General features: G+C 47.0%; 1 protein-coding gene across 5 annotated transcripts in view; it reads right to left on the bottom strand.

Annotated features, from left to right (window-relative positions):
* FAM135B (family with sequence similarity 135 member B) overlaps positions 1 to 24,342 on the bottom strand; it is a 263,682-nt gene that overhangs the window by 154,817 nt on the left and 84,523 nt on the right. For all 5 annotated transcript variants that reach the window (XM_061438529.1, XM_061438527.1, XM_061438530.1 and 2 more), the window contains exon 2: positions 2,009 to 2,104. In XM_061438529.1, the coding sequence (XP_061294513.1) occupies positions 2,009 to 2,085 (77 nt within the window). In that variant the 5' untranslated portion in view covers positions 2,086 to 2,104. The remainder of the gene's footprint in view (positions 1 to 2,008; positions 2,105 to 24,342) is intronic.

Raw genomic sequence — 24,342 nt, 5'->3', positions numbered from 1 at the left:
AATGAACTGGCATATCTGGACAGAGGCTCAAGAAGCCTCTCATTAACTGGAGAAACCAAGTGGAACACAGATGACCACAGTCAAACACAGTTCAAAGAAGGACACGTTCCTTCTTCTCCAAGCCCCAGCTCTATTCTCTACCATCCAAGGACAGCATGGAGCACACAGCCCCCAAGCCTACTTTCTCTCTCTTTGACGACATCAGGAGATCATCCGCCACCTTTCACCCAGGCCCCCACTGTGCCCACGAGGTCTGGACAGCAGGCATCACATCCCCATGGAGTGCCTGCTAGGAAAGTAATTATATTTCACATACACAGGGTGCCTGAGAGGTTCAGAGCAGAAAAATCCTTAGCCCTTGAGCTCCAGGGGTCATGCCTGTCAGGAACTCCGCTGGCAGAGGCAGAATCCTGGCTAGCATCAGCCGAGCCTGTCTGCAGCTCCCTGCTCACAGAATCCAGGGGGCTGGGGACCATCTACACCAAGCTCTTCCTGGAGATGGGACCTTAGGGATCTTAAAACTCCTGCCATCCCTCCCTGAGAAGTCTAACAGACTTGATCCAAAAGTTGCCCTGGCCTATTCCCGAATATAGCTTAACTGAACCTACTCTCAAGCAACTCAGATCATACAATTATGCCCCCATCCACTCTGAAGTGTGCCTAGATTTCCATACCCCTTCACTCCATGAAATGGAAGCATTAAGAGCTGAAAGAAAGCTGTGAGAGTCTTCCTTGCTCTGGGAGATGAGATGGACCAGTGGTCTCCAAGCTTCAGGATCTGCATATTTACCCGTAAAAATATTTTCAGGCATGCAGCCCCAATATATGTGTGTTTATTTATAAATCATATGCATGTACAGTTCTATTCATAAATGGTATGTGTTATAAATGTAAGAAAGGTATTTAAAAGATAAGAAATATGATAATTGATGGTTTAAAAATATTTTATGTGTTAATGGAACACATAACTTTTTGTAACATACACAGTAATCAAAATATATATAGCATATATAACATAGATATACAGTGGTAAGTATACATACGGTAATATACAATAATAAAAATTATATGTATTATATATTAAAATATACATATAAAAAAACACAGAATAGTGATTCAAAGTTCTGGTTTTAACTCGGCCCAATTCAATATTAGACTTTATCAGTGAACATGGCTAAATAAGATGGCTCCCCAAACCATGTAGATATGGAAAGAAGAGTACCACAGACTTACTGGATAACTCATGTTTTCCATATTCATTTTCAACCAGTTTTACCACCCGCACAGAGCTCTCTTTGTGCCCTGGATGTGCCACTTTGAGATATCTTGCTAACAATAATGATTTCACACAAGCTTCAGTCAATATTGAAGGTCAATATACAGCTCAGATGAGGTACATTATTAATAATTAGGGTCACAAACCCATATGTAAGTTCACGCTTCTCAGTCTACCAAGTGCTGGTTCTGATGAACTGGTCATTCTTTGTCAGCGTGGGATTCAAATGCCAAAGTCAGAGTACATCCTCAAAAAGTGAACCCAGCTGTATTTTAATTGTGTATTTTTAAAAGACATTGTAAATTCTCAGTTTCTGAGCGATCTGGGTACAGGTGTATGATATGTGGTTTGGTGAGCTGGCCTCTACAAATATTGATCCTACAGATACCTTTTTATTAGAGTTACACAGGCAAGCTTCATCTCCAATAAATTCACCTTCCTTAAATGCTGACTGACAGATGTAATGGGAATAGCAAGTAGGTAGAGGTGCAGGAGGAAGAGAGAAATTAGCATTTTCTGGTCTTTGTCAACTTATGGCTCATATTCAAGTGCACTAAAAGTCTGGGTTTTCCTCTTGGCAGGAAAAAAATAATCATACAATTCTTTCCTTGTGAATCCAAAATTCCCTCCAACCTCTCCTTACCACCATCATCTCCTGCCAGAGGAAAAACAAAACAAGAGAAATGAACAAGCAACAAGATAAAGAAGCACAATTAGTGAAAGCATACTCACCCTCTCTGAAACAGATCCACATTATAAAATTTATGTAGCTCTACAGAAAACTCAACTGTTCCTTGTACTTCAGACATGATCTTCTTGGTTCATTACCTAAAAAAACAAGAGGGAAATGAAGAGCTTGAGGTCTCATCAGCCAAACACAGACAGCCTGGGCTTCTACAACTGGACCCCAAGCAGAGCTGATGTAGATGGACAAGAGTGTCTGGCCAATGGGCCATAGTGTGTCCACCAGATGTCATCACTCAGGGGGGCTCCTTTCAGAAGAAAGACACAGAGAGATGGGATGCCTTACATAATGCCAAACAGCTCACACTTCCGAGAACTAGGACTCAGACCCAGATACCCTAGTTTCTAAAGCCGGGCTAGCCCCTGCCCTTCCTTACCTGTCAGTGCCTGGAGGCACTACCATCTGGCTACGAACACATGCATAATGACCAGCAGTGCAACAACCCCTATTCTACTTGTGTGACCTTGAGCAGGTCACTGAACCTCGCCCAACCTCAGTTTCCTCATCTGTAATGGAAGGACTGGTAACAGCATAGGCGTCTCATAGATGATGGGGAGATTAAATAAATCTGCCACAGAGAGCACTTCACACAGTTTCTTGTTGCTGTTCAGTGCTTAAGTCATGTCTCACTCTTTGCCACCCCAGGGACTGCAGCACACACCAGGCTCCCCAGTCCTTCATCCCCGCCCCCAGAGTTTGCTCAAACTCATGTCCATTGAGTCAGTGATGCTATCTAACCCTCTCATCCTCTGCCGCCCCCTTCTCCTCCTGCCCTCAATCTTTCCCAGCATCAGGGTCTTTTCCAATGAGTTGCCTCTTCCCATCCAAAGTATTAGAGTTTCAGCTTCAGCATCAGTCCTTCCAAGGAATACTCAAAGTTGATTTCCTTTAGGATTGACTGGTTTGATCTCCTTGCAGTCCAAGGGAGAGTCCCAGAAGAATGCTGGGATAAAAGTTCTTGCCCCATATGGCAGATAAGGAAAGAGATCAGGAAGTCTCTAACCTGAAGTCCCTTTGTGACTTTAGAATGTTCTAGTGGTGTGTGCTTTCATCAGCAGCCTTTCTTTACTACCATGTGTAACGGGACAATACAAGCTACCTAGGAGGAAGCTAAAAGGTAATTACTTGAAATTCCTTGCAACTGAGCAGGTTCTGGGGGGACTGTTGCTGCTGCCGCTATTTAGTCACTCAGTCGTGTCTGACTCTTTGCGACCCCATAGACTGTAGCCCACTAGGCTCCTCTGTCCAGGGGAGTCTCCAGGCAAAAATACTGGAGTGGGTTGCCATGCCTTTCTCCAGGGGATCTCCAAGGATCAAACCTCCGTCTCCTGCATTGGCAGATGAATTCTTTACCACTGAGCCACCTGGGAAGCCTCAAAGAACTTGATGTTTCTAAATAGGTCATAACAGTAGCTGGCATGATCTTGGAAAGGGGAGAGAATAAGGAGGGAGTAAGAAGAGATTTGGTCTCTCTTGGCTGGCAAAGGATGATTGGCACCTAAGTTTCCTTTCAAAGGCCCCCCTCTTTCTGCCCCCAAGTTGCCTGGAGGACCAGACCACCATTGCTGGCACTCAGAATCCAACCTCACTACAGGTAATGGGGTCATGCTATGCCAGACCCAAAAATAAGAGCACAAGGGATTAACTAGGCTTTAAGACTTAGTAACTAAACAATGACAACAGCTTTGTCTCAGCTCTGGCCAGAGTGCCATCTGGGGCACCGTGTCTGAAGACGCAGGATTCCACATACCATGTTAAAATGCAGCGGATCTTAGGACCCAAGCTCTATAAATTCTGTAGGATGGAATTTCAAGCTGATAAGCCTGAAAGGCCAAACTCAGAAAATGTGTTAAAAACCTATTTCCCTAATGGGTGAGCCATTGAGGCATGCCCCAGTCCCACAAAAGGCATCAGAGCCAGTCAAGGTCAGAACCCGCTGCTCAGTTTCAAGGCATTTCTAGTAAAAGCTCAGTGGAGGGACCAACGAATAAAGCCATTCAGAGCTTCATTTCATTATCACATTAAACAGGAACCATGCAACATCCTGTCTTTCTCATCACCTCTCTCGGTCTCAATTCTCGAAATACGGCAGAACTGGCAAAGGTGTCTGATACCCTTGCTTGAAGATATCAGTTCCAATAATTCCTGAACCCTCTGTGATCTCTGCTCCTGGGGGGAAAGATCGGGGGAGGGCAGGAACAGGACACCCCAACACCCACAGGCTCAGGGATTTCCATTCATTATTTCATACCCTCCTCATGTCCTCTCTGAGGCAGGTAGTACTGACCCCCATGCACACAGGTGATTATCCACTCCACATGAGGGAAGAACACTGACCCAGGGGCCCACAGCCCTGGTTTCCCAGCGCCATGCCTCACCTGCAGAATAGCCAGTGTCTTGTTTTAGAGTGGGGAATTAACATTTAGAAGAAAAAAAAATACATAGAAAATATCATACAGAACATTTTCTCCTGGGAAGTCACACCCCACCCTCCTACAGTTCAGGACTAATAGGATGCAATCCTGGAAAGTGTATATGCAAACCCAGCTTCTTGGTGAGAAGCTGCTTTTTCCTTTTTAACCCGACGTGGTTCATTATAACCCAACACCCAGTAATTCAATGAGGGTGATGAGCTCACGTTCAAAACATCAGTTTTAAAACTCCACATTGATTCTGCTGGCAACCACTAGGTCCACTTTGAAGGAGGTGCAGGAATCTGCAGGAATTCAAACTCACTGGCTCTGTTTCCAACCCCCTCCCTGGTCTTTCTGAGGCCTAGAGAGAGCTCAGTGACAGCAGTGGTTTACAGGGCTCGCTCCCCAGGCCTGCGGCACCTGGTTGACCAGATCACCACTCTCTTTCGGGATTACCTCCACTCACTAGTGAAACAGAGCAGGACTCTGTGGTCCTTGCCCCTCCCCGATCCACCTCCACATCCTCTGCCTGCCTTTTGTCTGTGGAAAATTTTAATCAAAGATTAAATTTAATCAGAGAAGTGGGAAATGGGGAAACCAAGGAAATCAATCACATGAGCCTAAATAATAATAATAATAATGCAGTCATTAAGCATAGTCAGGGCCTTTAGTTCTTTCTCAAGGGCTACAGACAATAGCCTGGGCCATATCCTGTGAGCTGTCTCATAGATACTAAAACACCAGGTGGAGAAGTTACCTACATGATGACCAGGACACAACTGCCACAATTCTGAGACCTGGCCGCAAAGAAATGGGAACAAATGCAGCCCATTAGGAAGTGATTAGGACTATTAACTGTACTGATTAAATATTAATTAGGAAGACTGTAGCTGAAACAACCAAGATGATGCTGGTCAGGCCACTGATGACCAATTTGAAGATGACTGTTAGAGATGACTATGCTGTTTCTGCACTTTGTCTGTAGAACGCTCACCCCCTGCTTTTGGTGGTGGTGGGGAGGGGGGCAGGTCAGAATTTGAACAGATGTCTGCCACCCTCCTCCAGTTGCCAACATCTGAAATAAAGCAAACTTTCCTTTCCACCCACCTGGCCTGTTCATCGGCTTTTGGGTGGTCAGCAGCCGGACCCCACACACACTCTTTCAGTAACACAGGCACAAGACTCTCCTCCCCCTGCACGTCAGAGCTGAGTCTGAATCCCCTCCCCTTAGTTCTCACACACTGAGATCCTGCCCAGCTCCATCTCTCCATGGGTATGGTGAAAGAAATCGCGTTAAGGAGGTTCAGAGGATTGAAGGTTACCAGGTATATAAAGAGCTTCCGTCATTTTCTGACAAATCGTCAATCATTCATCAGTGGAAGCAGCAAGTATTTTTATTTCTGCCTTCAACACCACTGGCAGAAATTCAAAAGCCCCCTCACACAATGCAGACCCAATGAAGACTCATTCTCTCTCCTTTATATTAGAGGTTCTGGGGTCCCTGGAGGCCTGCCCTCCATGTCAATTAAGGTGGAAAAATTGTTTGCACTTTTCATTGCAATGTTTCTTAAATGTTTCATTAGTGACTTACATTTTCAGAAAATGTTTCAGAACATCCTCAAGAGCCTCTGAGGAAATTTGTTAAAAATATTAAGTCTATTTTGGAGAAATACCACGATGTCAAAACCTCATTAGATACTGCTTGGAAACAAATCCCTTTACAAACAGGTCTTCCTTTAAAATGTAATCTTTCCCTTAAAACATCAATCTTCAAAGTGTGTGGCCTTTGAAAGATTAAATGAAAAAAGGCATGTTGATCTTAATGGGCATCAGCATTGACTTTATGAAAAGGGCATGCAAAGTTACTGTGCTCAAAAGATTACCCGCCATAGAATTACAACACGGCGAGTGGAGAAGGTTCAGGAAAGGACCATCTGATGCTACGGAGCAGAAAGTGAGGACAGAGAAGGCACGCCAGAGCACAACCCAGCAACGTTCCAGGGGGACCCGAACACTCTATCAGATCCTGCGGCTTCCTCTGGTCTGAGAGATGCAGCAGAAATGGTCCTCTGACCTCCTGTAACTGCATTCATGAGTGCCCTTCTCCCCAGGGCAGTTTTCTCCTGGCAGCCATTCTAAGAAGGTAGATAGCTCCACTTTTCTGCCTGGTCACTGCAATGGGAATCAGCTCTGCGTTCAAAGAAAACAATCTCATTGGGAATGAAGACCAGCATCTCTTCATTGGAAAGGGAGCTTCACCTATGAGGAAGGTTTGAGCCCTGCTTCAAGAGCACCCCAGCTGCATTATATGCCAACCCTGGGCCTCACCTCTGAACGGGACCTTGGACCAGCCAAGCAGCATCTCTGAGCCTCCGTATTCACACCTGGAATGTGGGCCAACACCCCGCTTTCAGGCAGGATTGCTTAGGATCCAAATTGGAGCATCTCCCGGGGGTATTCATTCCTTTCAGACACTGGGAACAGAATCGAGCACAGGGACCCACCCAGAGCACCAGGGATAGACAGACAACCGTGTCATCAGAGGACACAGGCCAGAAAGGAGAGAGCCGGGTCACAGCTGTGGTCCATGGGAGTAGGTACCCTGACATAAAGGTGTACAGAGAAGACCCAGCAGGGTAGCCTGCAGGAGGCTGGCCAGTCTCTCAGGTACCAAGATCAGACCCTCAGAGCCACAGGACTTCAGGCAAGACCTTATGCACTCTGTGCCTTGGTTTTCCCAACTGGAAACTGCTTTGCAAACAGCCTATCATACACACTTAATAAGTACAAGCCATTCTGATACGGAAGAAAACCTAAAAAACAATACGATGAGCATGGCAGGAAAGAAATGATTACTGCCTTCCTCCTACAAGTTACTGGACCCCCTGGCAGACTGTGAGCTTCCCTGGGGTCTCCCAGCTGGCAGGAGGCAGAGGGGCGGTTAGAATTCATGTCTCTGATTCCCACACATCACAGCGAATGCAACCTCAGCCACTTGGCCCCCCTGATGTTAAAAAATAGTATTTTCTTTCCTTCAGCATAGAAATTAAAATGGGCTGTATATGTCTATTATTTCTCATGTCTGAAGACAATGCCAAATGAAGCATCCCACACTGCACTGAGGTCTTATTTCCCATGGGATGCTGAGCTCGCCTTAGGCAGCATCTGAAAACCCAGGCATAAAGGCACATAAGGTTCATAACCTCGGAAAAGGATGACAGAATTGTAAACTTAGGTAGTCTAAAAGCACCAAAAGCAAGGGAGCAGACACCATTGCTGTTGGCAGCTCCCAGCGCAGAGCCGGTCCCTTCCCACCGGTGCTGGTGGCGCCCACCCAGAAGTTAAGCATGTAGCCAGAATGGGTGGCAATGTGTCGCTCCTTCTACCTCCTGAAATGCACATACACAAGTGGGCACCTAAGTCTGTGTGTCTGTGCACACACACACACACATACTTAAAATGCATGTTGGGAGTGACCTCTTGGAAAGACGACACAGAAGCCTACAAAAAGCAGCAGCTCTGATCCTGCCAAATACGTGTCACGTGCAGACCATTTCAAGGACTAGCAGGAAATGGTAACCCACTCCAGTATTCTTGCCAGAAGAATCCCACGGACAAAGGAGCCTGGCAGGCTACAGTCCACAGGGTCACAGAGAGTCGGACACAACTGAAGCGACTAAGCAGCAGCAAGGGCCTGTTAAACCAGATTTTGTCCTCCCAGCTTCCACATCTGCAACCCTAAAAAGTAGTGTCTGTTTTGCAGTGACTATATTTTCAAACGGACACTAACATATTTCCAGCAACATTATGGATGCTCAATAAATAGTGAATAAGGCTAATGTTAGAATAGTTAATAATAACAATAGGAGTTTATACAGAGCAAAGACAAGCTTGAGCACCAAAGAAGTTCATCCTGGAGGGTGGGGGAACCAGCAGGAGAACCCGGGCTGAGCCCCAAAGACAGACATGCCCTTCAAACTCTGGGGCACTCTGTCCTGCCAACCTGTCTTCTTCCACCCTGTTGCCCACCTCCATCACAAGCTCCAGGGGCAGCCTCATGGAAACGCTCCACCTCCTCTGAACAAGGCTTACCTTTGCGTGACTGTGATCCGCTCTGTCCACCAGGTGGCTCACATATCTCCTCCCTCCCTGACCTGCTCCCAGGGCTTAAATGTCCAACCCAGCTCCCCCAGGACCATTCCTCAACAGTTATGCCCCCAACAGGCTATGCCACCACCACCCCGACCAGCCTGTGTCTGGAAGTACATCTGTCTTTCAGGTTATACATTTCCCTGGGGGTCCAGGGGGAAGGAATCCACCTTGCAATGCAGGGGACACTGGTTCAAACCCACGTCTGGGAAGATTCCACACGTCACAGGGCAACTAAGCCCGTGTGCCACAACTACTGATCCTGGGCTCTAGAGCCTGGGAGCCACAACTGCTGAAGCCCAAATGCTCTAGAGCCCATGCTCTGCAACAAGAGAAGTCACCGCATGGAGAAGCCCAAGCCCCCAACCAGGGAGTAACCCCCACACTCTGCAACTAGAGAAAAGCTGGAGCAGCAAGGAAAACCCAGCACAGATGGGGGAAAAAATGTTAGCTCTTTAAAGGAAGGACATTCAATGAGTTTAGTAGAAAACATGGTAGAGAAGAGCATGAAATAGCATTTGTGGGACAAATCAGAGAAGGAATAAAACAAAAACAAATGCAAGAGAAATTTACATACACACTGATAAATAAATGAATCGATGAGTTGATTCTCTTATTTCCAATCAAATGTAAAGTTTCCCTGAGCACCTGGCACCAGCCCCGACTTAGGACGTAAGAGTCTGAAATGATTCATGGCTCTTAGTTTCAGTGCAAGCCTGACTTCCTTTCTGTGCTTGGTGCAGGAAACGCAAGGCAGTTCAATCCATCATGTTTAAGAAAATTCCAGAGAGAAGCCAACATCCGAGAGGGAGGCAGTCACTGATGGTGGCTCCACAGCAGAGGACACTCTATTTATCCTTCCAGAAGCCACAGTGTAAACAGGAGAGGCGGTGAATGCCAGCCGCGAGGCTCCCACCCAACGCGTTGAGGCTGGCATTTCAGGCGCGCTGTGTGCTGGTGCCCCATCCGCGGAGCTTAGGGATCTGATTCTGCTGACATCTGTCACCAGCTTCACAAAGGCAGCAATGACTCAGCCTGAGGCGGTGTTCCCACGTGGACCACCCACGAGATCTGGAAGCCCCCACTGGCAACCTTCTCACACACGGATGGCCACCCTCCTCCCAGCCACCCTTTCAGCCAAAAATAGAGAGGAAAGGACTTAAAAATGATGTGAATGATGTTTTGTGGAGCCTCCTGGGAGCCAAGAGGAAGGGGAGAATTGGCCTGCTTCAGCACGTCTATTTTTTCTTTTTTTTTTTTTGCCACATGGCATGTGGGATCTTAGTTCCCCAACCAGGGATTGAACCTGTGTCCCTGCATTGGAAGCACAGAGTCTTAAACGCTGGACCAACAGGGGAGTCCAGTGTCGGCTCTTTAGAACTGATGCTGCAGGCTCCTCCTCCTCTGGGAACACAGGTACCTCCAGGGGTCGGCGCGTCCCACCAGGAATGGTCTCTGCCGAGGCTTGGGCTGTTGGCTCATAGACCCACAGAGCTACATAGGCCTTGGCGCTTAGAAAGCCTGACCCCCCTGTGACACAGAAGAGAAAACTGAGGCCAGAGTACACTGAGAGGCAGCCAGACGCAGAGGAGGCAGCAAAGTTTGGTGACATCAAGGCCATGAACGGTCACAGCCACAAGTCCTGGCCTTGATTAGTTCCTGCTTTTGTGCAGATTTCTTTTTCTCTGGTCCTCAGTGTTACTATCTGTGGATAGGGCTCCTGACACCTTTCCAGCAGAGCTAGTGTGAGGAATGGAAGAATTGATATGTAAAGTATACTAAGTAGGTACTGCACTAGCCAGCCCTCAGAAAACACTCCAAGCAGCTGCTACTGTTATTGACATGATTTCTATAGTGACAACAAATACTCAGTGAGCAATAACTGAAGGAAGCAATAAGCCTTTCATTCAAGGTCAGCAATTCCTGTTGTGCAATTGCCAAGTTCTGTCTGACTCTTCATGACCCCATGGACTGCAGCAGGCCAGGCTTCCCTGTCCTTCACCATGCCCCGGAGTTTGCTCAAACTCATGTTTACTGAGTTGGTGATGCCATCCAACCATCTCATCCTCTGTCATCCCCTTCTCCTCCCGCCTTCAATCTTTCCCAGCATCAGGGTCTTTTCCAATGAGTCAGCTCTTCCCATCAAGTTGCCAAAGTACTGGAGTTTCAGCTTCAACATCAGTCCTCCCAATGAACATTCAGGGTTGATTTCCTTTAGGATTGATCTCCTTGTTATACTCCAATAAAAAGAAATGCCCAGATTTCTGTGGGCTAATAAATGTCATGATGGTTCTACCACAGCACAGCCTCGGCTGTGAGTCCCTGACCAGTGAGAAGGGGATGATAAGTATCCTGGAAAATGGAAACCAGGGTTGTGCTGAGACATGGGGTCACAGGGAGTAAGGATGGAAGGTAAGACCCCAAAGGGATGAACACAATGCAAGACGTGGCAGGTTGAAGGATTAGGGTAGTTACCTTCAAGTGTGACATAGAGCAGACTTGAAATAGCAACCTTCACACTGGTGTGAATATTAATCTTTATAAAAGGATGATGACAATGTGCTTTGGGGCATGAATTAATCATGAGCTTACACTTTTTAATTTTTAAAAACAAGCTTCCCTTTATAAACATCTCAGCAACACCTGCTCAGACTCCCTTTGTGGCCATGATGAGACCACTGGTTCAATCATTCTGAAAATGCTGATACTAACTAAAGGCTTCACATGTGTCAGCAGTGGTACTAGGTACCAGGGAGACAGGCATGTGTAAGTCAGGAGTTGAAGAAAGGGAGAAAAGACAACAGATGATTAGTCTGTGCTACAGTAAGTGCTACAAGGGGATCATACAGGAAGTCTGTCCCAGGGCCATGGAGCCTCCCACCATTGTCTCACCCATGTAAGAGGTGAGGGGCATGGAGATCATGTAACAGGACACACACCTGTGAAGGCTGAGCACATGTGAAGTGCTTCTGCCACGGTGACCGTCTCCCACCTAACCTGACATGCTTAACCACATATGAGGTGTTAGTTGATATTTAAGGATGAAGGATGGGGGAGTCTCTGGTGGCTCAGTGATTGAGAATCCGCCTGCCAATGCAGGAGACAAGAGTTTCAATCCCTGGAACGGAAGGATCCCACATGCCAAGGGGCAACTAAGCCCGTGCACCACAACTACAGAGCAACCCCCACTTCCATCTAGAGAGCGTCCATGCAGCAACAAAGACCCAGCACAGCCAAAAATAAATCAATAAGATTATATGAGAAAGGAGAGGGACAAATAATAAACAGTTCACACAAATAGCACGCTTGATTAGACAGAGGAGCATGACAGAGCTGGCCCCGCAGGGAATGCAGGCGTAGCACCAGAGCCAGGCTCTCGAAGTCCTGCCTTTAAAGGGCCACACCCAGCTGGAGCCCAGGACTCACCCCATCCATCTCTCCCAACCTGCCAGCAGCACACAGACCCCACAGATTTCCAGAATATTTGAGACAGTTCATAATCCTCACCTCCCGGTTAGAGGAGAATGGATACATGTATATGCATGGCTAAGTCCCTTTGCTGTCCACCCAAAACTACCACAACATTGTTAACTGGCTATACTCCAATATAAAAAAAAAAAAAAAAAGCTCAAAAATAATTAATTTATTAATTAAAAAAAATAATTCTCACCTCCCTAGCTCTGCACAGACTATTCCACTGCCCTGACCTAACCTCAGAGAATTTTGAACATTACTTTGCTAGCGTGTGAGATGAGTGCAATTGTGTGTTAGTTTGAACACTTTTTGGCATTGTCCTTCTTTGTGATTGGAATGAAAACTGACCTTTTCCAGTCCTGTGGCCACTGCTGAGTTTTCCAAATTTGCTGGCATATTGAATGCAGCACTTTAACAGTGTCAAATTGCCAACATCCATTGGATCATAGAAAAAGCAAGAGAATTGCAGAAAAACATCTACTTCTGCTTTACTGATTATGCCAAAGACCTTGACAGTGTAGATCACAACAAACTGGAAAATCCTTCAAGAGATGGGAATACCGGACCACCTTACCTGCCTCCTGAGAAATCTGTATGCAGGTCAAGAAGCAATAGTTAGAACTGGACACAGAACAACAGGCTGGTTCCAAATTGGGAAAGGAGTACATCAAAGCTGTATATTGTCACCCTGTTTATTTAACTTATATGCAGAGTACATCATGTGAAATGCTGTGCTGGATGAAGCACAAGCTGGAATCAAGATTGCCAGGAGAAATATCAATAACCTCAGATGCGCAGATGACACCACCCTTATGGCAGAAAGCGAAGAGGTACTAAGAAGTCTCTTGATGAAAGTGAAAGAGGAAAGTGAAAAGGCTGGCTTAAAACTTAACATTCAAAAAACTAAGATCATGGTATCCAATCCCATCACTCCACGGCAAATAGATGGAGAAACAATGGAAACAGTGAGAGACTGTTTTCTTGGGCTCCAAAATCACTGCAGATGGTGACTGCAGCAATGAAATTAAAAGACGCTTCTTGGAAGAAAAGCTATGACCAACCAAGACAGCATATTAAAAAGCAGAGACATTACTTTGCCAATAAAGGTCCATCTAGTCAAAGCTATGATTTTTCCAGTAGTTATGTATGAATGTGAAAGTTGGACTATAAATAAAGCTGAGCACTGAAGAATTGATGCTTTTGAACTGTGGTGTTGGAGATGAGTCTTGAGAGTCCCTTGGACTGCGAGAAGATCCAACCAGTCAATCCTAAAGGAAATCAGCCCTGAATATTCATTGAAAGAACTGATGCTGAAGCTGAAACTCCAATATTTTGGCCACCCAATGTGAAGAACTGACTCATTGTAAAAGACCCTGATGCTGAGAAAGATTGAAGGCAGGAAGAGAAGGGGACGACAGAGAATGAGATGATTGGATGGCATCACCAACTCAATGGACATGAGTTTGAGCAAGCTCTGGGAGTTGGTGATGGACAGGGAAGCCTGGCATCCTGCAGTCCATGGGTTCGCAGAGAGCTGAACATGACTGAGCGACTCTCACTCACTTCACTCAAGAAGAACTTACACGCCAGCTGCGCTCTGACATCAAACAGCCTAGCTGCTTGGCCCTCAGTCGTGACGCTGCTCCCCTCTTACTCACTAAGGTCATTCTCTAATGATTAGAGCAGCTAATATTTACTGAGTGCTCCCTGGGTGTCAGGCCCAATTTTAAGATTTCCTGTATAATTAATTTAATCCTCCCAACAGTCCCACTGGTAAATACTGCTATAGTCATTCCCATTTTATGGATGATGCACAGATAGGTTAAGCAACCTGCTGGAGGTCACACAGCTAAATAGAATCAAGGCAATGTGGCTGGTCCCAGCTTCTTGCCACAGTGCCTCTTGCAGGCACCATGCAGGAAGGAAGGATGCTTACCAGTCCGACCCAGAACCAAGCCCAGGAGGCAGCTCAGGGTGCTCGGTGAGTAGAATGGGAAGTTGTTGTTTAGTTACTAAGCCATTTCTGACTCTTTAGGGACCCCATCAAGCTCCTCTGTCCATGGGAATTCCCAGGAAAGAATACTGGAGTGGGTTGCCATTTCCTCCTCCAAGGGATCTTTCAGACCCAGGAATAGAACCCATGTCTCCTGCATTGGCAGATGGATTCTTTACCACTGATCCACCAGGGAAGCCTGAATAGGACTGGGTATTAATTCATTAATTGAAAGGAGTTGGATCACATATGCAAACCACCTTGCGTAGTCACACATTCAAATACAGTTTGGAATGTAAACCTCTCATTTGAATAAATATTTGCCTTTCCTGTCTCTGCAACAGTCTTTGCAAACTGCTCTTTCATCTCCTGGCCCCCAGCCCAGGAAGCCCTCCCACCCATTTGAGCTTCTACTCCCAACTTGCATGCACCTCCAGGCCTGCTTCAGAGAACTCTCTAGGCCAGAAGACTAAGCAGCACTTTGCTATGTGTGAAGACATTAGCTAAATGGGGTAATTCACACTAAAGTGCGAATGAAGCCAACAGTGGGAGGGGAGCAGGGAGGAGAAGGCATTTTAAGGTGGGAGCTGAGTAAATCCTCTATTTGTTGCAAGCACCTCAACTTTCTGGAACTCGGGGTCACCGCGGAAACTCATCAGCCTGCCTACCTTGATCCTCCCCCTCAAAGTCAAAAGCCAAATTACTCAGTTGTCCACTGGCATCATATTTTTGAGCCAAATGGGAAAAGAACAGTGTTTTAGAATTAGACCTGAGTTTGAATCCCTCCACTTTTGAGCTTTGCAACCTTAGACAAGTAACCTAACATCTTCCGAGCCTCTAGTTTCTTACCTGTAAAATGGGTCTGGAGAGAATTAGATCAGCCCAAAACAGTCCTGGCACAAGAAGGGGACAGTGTGCTGAGCGTTGCTCTCTCTTCCCTGTGCCAGCCTCACTCCTCCTCTTTTCCCCTTCTCCAGGTCTCTGGAAAGGACTTTGAAATTACACCAAGTCACCTACATACGAACCCTCAAGTTGTGAACTCTCAAAGATTTGAACGTGTGTCCAGTCACGTAAGTTAGTTCGCATGTCTGGCACACATTGTCACAGGTGCGCATCCCCTGCAAGGGCTTGTGCTTTTGTGAACTTTACTGTAGAGTATGTGTAGAGAACAGTAGAACAGTGTCTGTGTTTCCAGCCCAGGATGTCCAGTAGCAAGGGTAAAAGGAGCAGTATGTAGATGATTGTCTTAGCTGGGTACCTAGGCTAACTTCGTTGGACTTACAAACAAATTGGACTTAAGAATGTGCTCTCAGAACAGAACTTGTTCGCATGTAGGGAACTTACCGCACCTCCCGGGCTATGTGCTGAAGATATTCTTACCAGATGTTTCTTCCCAAAAGAATCTCTTAGTTCAGTAAGCTTGGGAATCACCAGATTATGCAAGGTTAATTCTTGAGCCTGAAGAACTTCTCACAACCTTTAAACACGATGCTACTTGCAGCAACTCTTCAAGCCAAGGACTATGATGTTGATTTGTCCCAAAAATTAGAGGGAGAGGGTGGGATGATTTGGGAGAATGGCATTGAAACATGTATAATATCATATATGAAACAAGTCACAGTCTAGGGTCGATGCATGATGCTGGATGCTTGGGGCTGATGCACTGGGACGACCCAGAGGGATGGTACGGGGAGGGAGGTGGGAGGAGGGTTCAGGATGGGGAACACATGTATACCTGTGGCAGATTCATGTTGATGTATGGCAAAACCAATACAATACTATAAAGTAATTAACCTCCAATTAAAATAAATTTATATTTAAAAAATTACATTTTAAGAATATGCTACATGCCATGAACATTGCTATCTACCAACAATGAACTTACTTCCTGAAACTTTGCTTACAGGCTGGAAGGGTATGTGCATTAGCAGAAAATCCCCTTTTGCCTGAAAAGATAATTATGATTTCAGTGTGGGGACCTCTGCATGGGCGTGACAGCTCAGTGAGTATCCAGGGGCTGGAACCTTCAAGCGGTTTACTTTCCAGTCCCCACTGAGCACATGCCAGGCATCTGCCCTCCTTTGTGCCCACCCTTTGTTCTTTTTCATTATCCCTGTGTGTGCCTCTCAGAGTCTCTGATATCCTGGGAAGGAGAGCAGAGTGTGAGACAAAGTAAGTATCCACAAGAATGATGGTTGAAAGGATGGATGGAGGACTGAATGGATGGACGGATGGATGGACAGATGGGTAGATGGATGGATGGACAGATGAGTAGATGGATGGATGGATGGATGGATGGATGGAAAGATGGATGATGGAGGAATGGATGAGTGGGTGGGTAGATGGATGGATGGATGGATGATGGATAGATGGGTGAATGGAAAGGTGGGTAGATAGATGGATGGATAGAAAGATGGATGGATGGACAGATGGGTAAATGGATGGATGGACAGATGGAAGGATGGAAAGATGGATGAATATGAATGGACAGATGAATAGATGAATGGATGGATGATGGAAGAATGGATGGATGGATGGGTGGGTGGATGGATGGATGGATGGATGGTGGATAGATGGATGGATGGTGAAGAGACAGAATGATATGAGAGTCAAAGTGCTAATCAAGGATTCATACCACCCATATTGAAACCCAGATCTTCCATGAGCACATATATGCCTGTGACTCCACCTCTTCGTTTACAAAACAAGTGACCTGCATGAGTCAGTAGAGACCATGGGGCACGTGATGGGCCAGAGAATAGCACCCCAAGCCCCAGTGATAGTGGCTTTTGAGCTACGTAGATCTGGAGCTGCCCAATCTATTTTCCAACAGAAAAGACGAACATCTTCCTTACTAGGTGAAATCTCCTGACATCAATTGTTGGAAATAAATTTAGTAATTTTCAAAACCATCTGCAGTCTAAACAAATTCCATCTGTGGAACGTGTTTGTCCCAAGGGCCACCAGCTCATGAGATGTGGAGCAGATAGTCATGAGCTGGTGTTTATTCAGTGGCCGCCGGGCTTTACCACAACATCAACCTTCCACCGGTTCTGGGACTGCTTATGATCATCATCCCCACTTGACAGATGAGAGGATAGAGGCTCAGGGAGGTTAAGTCAGTAACTTCCCTGTCACCAGACAGCAGGGTCAGAGCTGGGTGACCTGGGAGAGCCTCCTCCTGTGAATGGCACGGAAGCGCATGTTCCTTGTCCTTGGCATCAGCTCTCACTCAACCCCACAGCAGCCCTGAGAGGTTCTGATTTTCCTGGTGAGTCCACTGAGGCTCAGAGAGTCCCCAGTAGAGTGCAGGCAGGTCCCAACTCAGGTCTGTGCGACTGAAAACAGCAGTGCCGCAGGTAGCTGCAGGCTGTGCACAGGGCTTCCCTGGGGCTCAGCTGGTAAAGAATCCGCCTGCAGTGCAGGAGACCCGGGTTCAATTCCTGGGTCAGGAAGATCCCCTGGAGAAGGGACAGGCTACCCACTGCAGTATTCTTGGGTTTCCCTAGTGGCTCAGCTGGTAAAGAATCTGCCTGCAATGTGGGAGACCTGGATTCAATATCTGGGTAGGGAAGATCCCTTGGAGAAGGGAATGGCTACGCACTCTAATCTGGCCTGGAGAATTCCATAGACTGTATAGTCCATGAGGTTGCAAAGAGTCAGACACAGCTGCACGACTTTCACTGTGCACATACAAGGAAGCTGGTACTTCATGCAATTTCCTGAAAGATGGGGGAAGGAAACACATATAACCATTTAAGGAAAATCATTTAATAGTGTGGTACAATTAGGTCACTGTGACCCTTCTCAAGACTTTCATTTTCCCCTATTTCTCTACCTTTCTCCACCCTGCTCTTTTTAAATTACCCCCACTGACCCAGCAGGACATTCCTGATGTAGTAAGTTAACGCCTTTGCCTTTCTCTGCGGGCCCATGTCTGCAAGGGAAACATGCCCCGAATCCCAAGTGCTATTTATCTAATAAGACTGCAGTTACCTTAATTATATTTCAATGTCTCCACTTGTCCGAGAAATTTGCCTGCACCGCCCTGCCATATCTCTGCTTCTCTAGCCACCTCATGGTCTCTGGGTCCTCTAAGGAATTCCCCACAGAACTGCCAGCCCCCAAACAGAAGGAGCCTGGCGGGGAGACGGCACACCACCGCTGGGTTAGTGGCTAGCGTGGAAGGTCTCCTACTTTGCATTGCAGATGTGTTCCACACCAAGCCAGACAAAGCTCAGAAGCCAGAGGAGCACTAAGGTGGGGTGGGGGCGGGGGCAGGTGAGGCTCACACCTGAGCTTCTGCATCTAGTCTCTGCCGCTCACCACCTGGACGGCCTTGGTGCCATCACCCGACCTCGTTGAGATTCAGTCCTGTTAGATTTCAGAGTTTGGATCAGTGCAGGTATAATGATGAATGTCATCCTCCCAGGCCCCAGGTGGGTCTCCTTGGGATCAGGTCTCATTTACTCAGCAAACATTTACAGAGTGCACGCTCAGTGCCAAATAGTGCGCTCGGCACCGCGCACGCGAACACGAAAGTGGATTGATGGTCCCTGTGCTTCGTGGGGAGAAAGCAGGAAAATTCTGACTCACAAAGACTTGTGTGATCTTAACCCCTCTGCTGCTTAAAAAAAAGACAAGTTTAGGCAGATGATTTAACTCTGAAGCACCTCATTTTTGTTATTTGCACAAAGAGAATAGTTACCTTTTCCCATATGCCTGTGATGACTAAAATAATACAGGGTAAATCCCTACCACAGTCTTTGGATCACAGCCAGTGCTTCACAAATCAAGGCAGTTATTCACCTGATAACCTGTGAACAGGATGCAGGGTATCAGGGCTTCACTGTCAGTATCCCTGGCAAAAATTCATGTCATTTATTTTCTGTTTAAGGACCTCAGTTTACCCATCTGTGCAATGGAAGGGCAGTTCTGCCTCCTGAGAAGAACCCAGGTTTGGGGGGCAGACTTGCACCGGAAGGCTAGCTCTGCCCGTTACTGAGCAGCGTGACCTTGGGCTCTGGGACCTCTGAGGGCTCCTTTCACAGACCTCTAAATCCTGTGTGTACCCTTGACCTTGTGTCCATAAGGGAAGAATGGTGGCCAGCATGTGGCAGGCTCCATTATCACTGAGAGTGAATAAAGGAGAGAAAGTGATCAAATTAAAGACAGCCACTTTACAGCTCTGCTATAAAAGACCGTATGAACTAGCGAACACTCATTCTTGATTCTTTTCAGTCTCCATCTAAACTACCAAGTCCCCAGCACACGGGCATGAGGTAGGGAGGATGGAAAAGGGACTACAGCCTGAGCAGATTCAACTTGTCCTTCCTCCCCAGCACCCTGCTGTTTAGTTGCTAAGTTGTATCCGACTCTTTGCAACCCCATTGAGTGTAGCCCGCCAAGCTACTCTGTCCATGGAATTTCCCAGGCAAGAATACTGGAGTGGGTTGCCATTTCCTTCTCCAGGGGATGTTCCCAACCTGGGGATCCAACCTGCATCTCTCTCTTAAGTAGACTGTCCACCACTGAGCCACCTGGGATTCCCAGATACTGTTAGTGAGGGCTCCATAAATAGTCTGTGGATGCACTCAGTCATTTATTCAAACCTCACAGCAACTTTCTGTATAACAACTGTTGCACTGGGGAAGTTGAGGTACATGGCAGAAGTGCAGATTCGAACACAGATTTTCCTCCATAAGCTTCCACTCTGTCCACCTTGGCACACACAGGAGAACCTCACCCAGAGCTGAAGGTGCTCTGACTCAGCTCGCCTGGTCTCCCAACCCAGAGAGCATCAGCAGGAGCCCATCTGGTTCCCTGGCCTGGACCTACTGCCAGCCAGCACCTGCCTCTGCCCCAAAGGATGTGCACGCCCCTCCCTCACAAGCATCTGTAGGGGGCACGTGGCTCATTCAGTCATGTAACCAAAGCATCTGCAGAAACACACCAAACATGTATCCAAGGAGGTGTCCTTGGCTGAGTTGCCCCAGATCCCAGCTCCCTTGTGCCTGAGCCAGGGTGTACAGTCCACACTCAAGTTTGGAGAGCAAGGTGGTTAATCACCCCCAATCTTGAGCTGCCCAAGAATCGGCGAGCTATTCCAGTAGATTGAGATCACTGGTGTGCATCTGTGATCCTACGTGGGGCCCGGCTCTGTGACAGGTGAAATGTTTCCGGGAGATCTGGAGCCAGAGAGTCAGAGTGCCGAGCCCCACGGTGGGGATGGATCTCAAAAACATTAAAGGCAGGCACAAAAAGGTCACATATTGAATAACTCCATTCATAGGAAACGTTCAGGACATGCATATGCACAGAGAAGGCAGTGTGGGGTTTCCAAGCACTGGGGAGGGACGTGGAGGTGAGTGATGCTAAATGAGCAGAGGCTGTCCCTCTAGGGCGGTGACACTAAAGGGGATACTTGCGCAACCCTGAATGTGCTCAGGGCCACTGAATTGTACACTTCAAGTTGTAACGTTGATGTTTTGTGAATTCTGTCTCAGTTGGAAAGATGTCATCTCCAATAGCACACACGCTTGCACTAGGCAACTCCCCTATCCAACAACTCAGGAAACACTACTTCATTCTGAAAATAACTCATAATTTCCTTACATCTTTGCTCTGACATCAAGGCCACCTGCCCCTCCTGGATTCCACTTGCTGGGGTTTAGAATCCACAGATTAAGCCTCCTTCTCCCATAGGACAGGGCTTTAAGAGTCTGACACCAGAGCTCGTGTCCCAAGAGCATTTTCCTCAGAAGATGGCACGTGCTGGGATCGTTCAGCCCCAGACAAGAGAGAGGCATTGTCAACAACCCTTGCTCACTGCACCCCCAAGTTGTCTTCTGGACCAGCCGGGGCAGCCCCCTCCCGCCCCTGGACACGGCATCTAAGTGCACGGCAGCCCTGGGGCCTCTGCCCACCCTCGGCTCAGCGTGGGGTTCTCCTGGACCTCAGCCTGCTCGTCTTTGTCAGCTCCAGACAACACAGCCTGGTAACGAGGTTCTGCACCTCTGATCTTCAAGGACTGTGATGCTGGGTCAGCTACTTGACATCTTCTGTAAAACAGGGAAAGACTGCCATTCTGCACCCGCCAGGGCGGTGAGGAGTCACAGCACAGACACTCCAGCATGTAAGTGCAGAGGCACCGCCTGGCTTTTCAAGGGTATAAGGGACATCCGTAGCCCAAAGGACGCTGCTGAAAATATTAATAGCAGCTCTCCTATGGGTTCTCCCATTAAATCTGCTCAACTTAACCTCGTTACCTTCCTTCCTCATGCCTTCAGGCCTCAGGGAGCTAATAACAGATGCTCTCAGTACACAGGAGAGGGAGCTGTGGGTTTTACTAGAAATCAGTCAAGTTCAGAGACTCCAGAGGGAGGGGTCCAGCTTATCAACCTGCAGACCCAACCTCAGGGTGTGGACTGAAGGCTTGACTGGGGGACAGGGCAGATGTGAGAGGGTCTGGCAGGTGGGGTGGGGGAGAAGTTGGTGTAGGGAGCAAAGAATGGGTGGACAACATCCCCCCAAGTGCAGGGGCAGGGCTTTCATTCATCTTAAGGCAGCACGTTAATGTGACCATTTTAAATGTGTAGTGAAAGGCTTTCCGGAGCAGCCATGGAAAATATGCTATTGAGACACCCGCACTCAGACCCCAAGAGAAAGTGCTAAACATGCTCTGTGCTCAGTGCACATCCCACTGGCCCTGTCTCCAGCCTCTGCTTCCCTCGATTCATCATCCAGTCAATTCCTTGGGGTACTCTTGTTCAAAGACAGACTAGGAGCACACTATGCACTTTCTTACTAGAACTTGAACTGGTTCCTCCAGACTCTGGAACAGTTCGTTCTACCATACTCCCTTGCTGTGGATATTTGGTCTCGAACTCCCTATTGATAGAAGAATGATAGGAGCAACTGATGCCAACTAAATAACAGAAGAATTGATGGTGGTGTTGGAGAAGACTCTTGTGAGTCTCTTGGACTGCAAGATCAAACCAGTCAATCCTAAAAGAAATCAACCCTGAATGTTCATTGGAAGGACTAATGCTGAAGCTAAAGCTCCAATACTTTGGCCACCTGATGCAAAGAACTGACTCATTAGAAAAGACCCTGATGCTGGGAAAGACTGAAGGCAGGAGGAGAAGGGGACGACAGGAGGATGAGATGGTTGGATGGCATCACCAACTCAATGCACATGAATCTGAGCAAACTCCAGGAGATAGTGAAGGACAGGGAAGGCTGGTGTGCTCCAGTTCATGGGGATCCCAAAGAGTCAGACACAGCTTAGTAACTGAAAAGCAATAACAAATAGAAGCAATAATAATATCTGTTTAAAGAAACACCCATTTAGGACCTATCACATACCGTCATCTTAAGGAACCCATGTGTCTTTATTTTCCAGGGAACGTCCCAGTTGACATCCAACTGTCCTGGCAGAATTGTTAACAGGTCCTCACTCAGGCTCAGAAGCAACCAGATATGAACAAGACATTCTCTGGTCCATGGCAACCCCCTAAGAGATACCTCATGATCACATGAGCACTGCCCATTTACAAAGAATGCACTGGAGGCTCAGACAGATGAATTATTTCAGCCAAGTGTCAGAGAAGGATTCAATCTAGCTGGTCTGAAACAGAGGCTGAGTGCTAATCTCTCCCCCAATCCTTTTCTCTCAGCATGAGTGGTTTTCAGATAGTACGCCTAAAACCCCAGGGCAGGGGAGAACCCATTCTTAGAACTCATCAAGAGAACTCAAGGTAACCAAGTAGGTGGAACTTGAAGAGTCTCCCACCCCTACTACCGTCAGCAGATCAAGCCTCTTTTCTCTGTTTTACAGAGGGGGAGGGAGGGCTTTTATAGGAGTTCCTTGGGGGGAAAGTCTATTATTTAAAAAACTGAACAAACTCCCCTCCCATCCAGGCTGCCACATAACATTGAGCAGAGTTCCCTGTGCTACACAGTAGGGAGGGGAGTTTGGGGTTTTCCTGGTGATCATATATGGATATAAGAGTTGGAAGAGATGGGAATACCAGACCACCTGATCTGCCTCTTGAGAAACTTGTATGCAGGTCAGGAAGCAACAGTTAGAACTGGACATGGAACAACAGACTGGTTCCAAATAGGAAAAGGAGTTCATCAAGGCTGTATATTGTCACCCTGTTTATTTAACTTATATGCAGAGTACATCATGAGAAATGCTGGACTGGAAGAAACACAAGCTGGAATCAAGATTGCCGGGAGAAATATCAATATCCTCATATATGCAGATGACACCACCATTATGGCAAAAAGTGAAGAGGAACTCAAAAGCCTCTTGATGAAAGTGAAAGTGGAGAGTGAAAAAGTTGGCTTAAAGCTCAACATTCAGAAAATGAAGATCATGGCACCTGGTCCCACCACTTCATGGGAAATAGATGGAGAAACAGTGGAAACAGTGTCAGACTTTATTTTTCTGAGCTCCAAAATCACTACAGATGGTGATTGCAGCCATGAAATTAAAAGACGCTTACTCCTTGGAAGGAAAGTTATGACCAACCTAGACAGCATATTCAAAAGCAGAGACATTACTTTGCCAACAAAGGTTTGTCTAGTCAAGGCTATGGTTTTTCCAGTAGTCATGTATGGATGTGAGAGTTGGACTGTGAAGAAGGCTGAGCGCCAAAGAATTGATGCTTTTAAACTGTGGTGTTGGAGAAGACTCTTGAGAGTCCCTTGGACTGCAAGGAGATCCAACCAGTCCATTCTGAAGGAGATCAGCCCTGGGATTTCTTTGGAAGGAATGATGCTAAAGCTGAAACTCCAGTACTTTGGCCACCTCATGCGAAGAGTTGACTCATTGGAAAAGACTCTGATGCTGGGAGGGATTGGGGGCAGGAGGAGAAGGGGACGACAGAGGATGAGATGGCTGGATGGCATCACTGACTCGATGCACGTGAGTCTCAGTGAACTCTGCGAGTTGGTGATGGACAGGGAGGCCTGGCGTGCTGAGATTCATGGGGTCGCAAAGAGTCGGACACGACTGAGTGACTGATCTGATCTGATAAAGAAAGCTGAGTGCCAAAGAACTTATGATTTTGAACTGTGGTGTTGGAGAAGACTCTTGAGAGTCCCTTGGACTACAAGGAGATCCAACCAGTCCATCCTAAAGGAGATCAGTCCTGAATATTTATTGGAAGGACTGATGCTGAAGCTGAAACTCCAATACTTAGGCCACCTGATGTGAAGAACCGACTCATTGGAAAAGACTCTGATGCTGGGAAATATTGAGGGCAGGAGGAGAAGGGGACAA

This window comes from Bos javanicus, chromosome 14, assembly GCF_032452875.1.
Source record: "Bos javanicus breed banteng chromosome 14, ARS-OSU_banteng_1.0, whole genome shotgun sequence".
Taxonomy (NCBI): Eukaryota; Metazoa; Chordata; class Mammalia; order Artiodactyla; family Bovidae; genus Bos; species Bos javanicus.
This window is presented reverse-complemented; position numbering and strand designations above follow the sequence as displayed.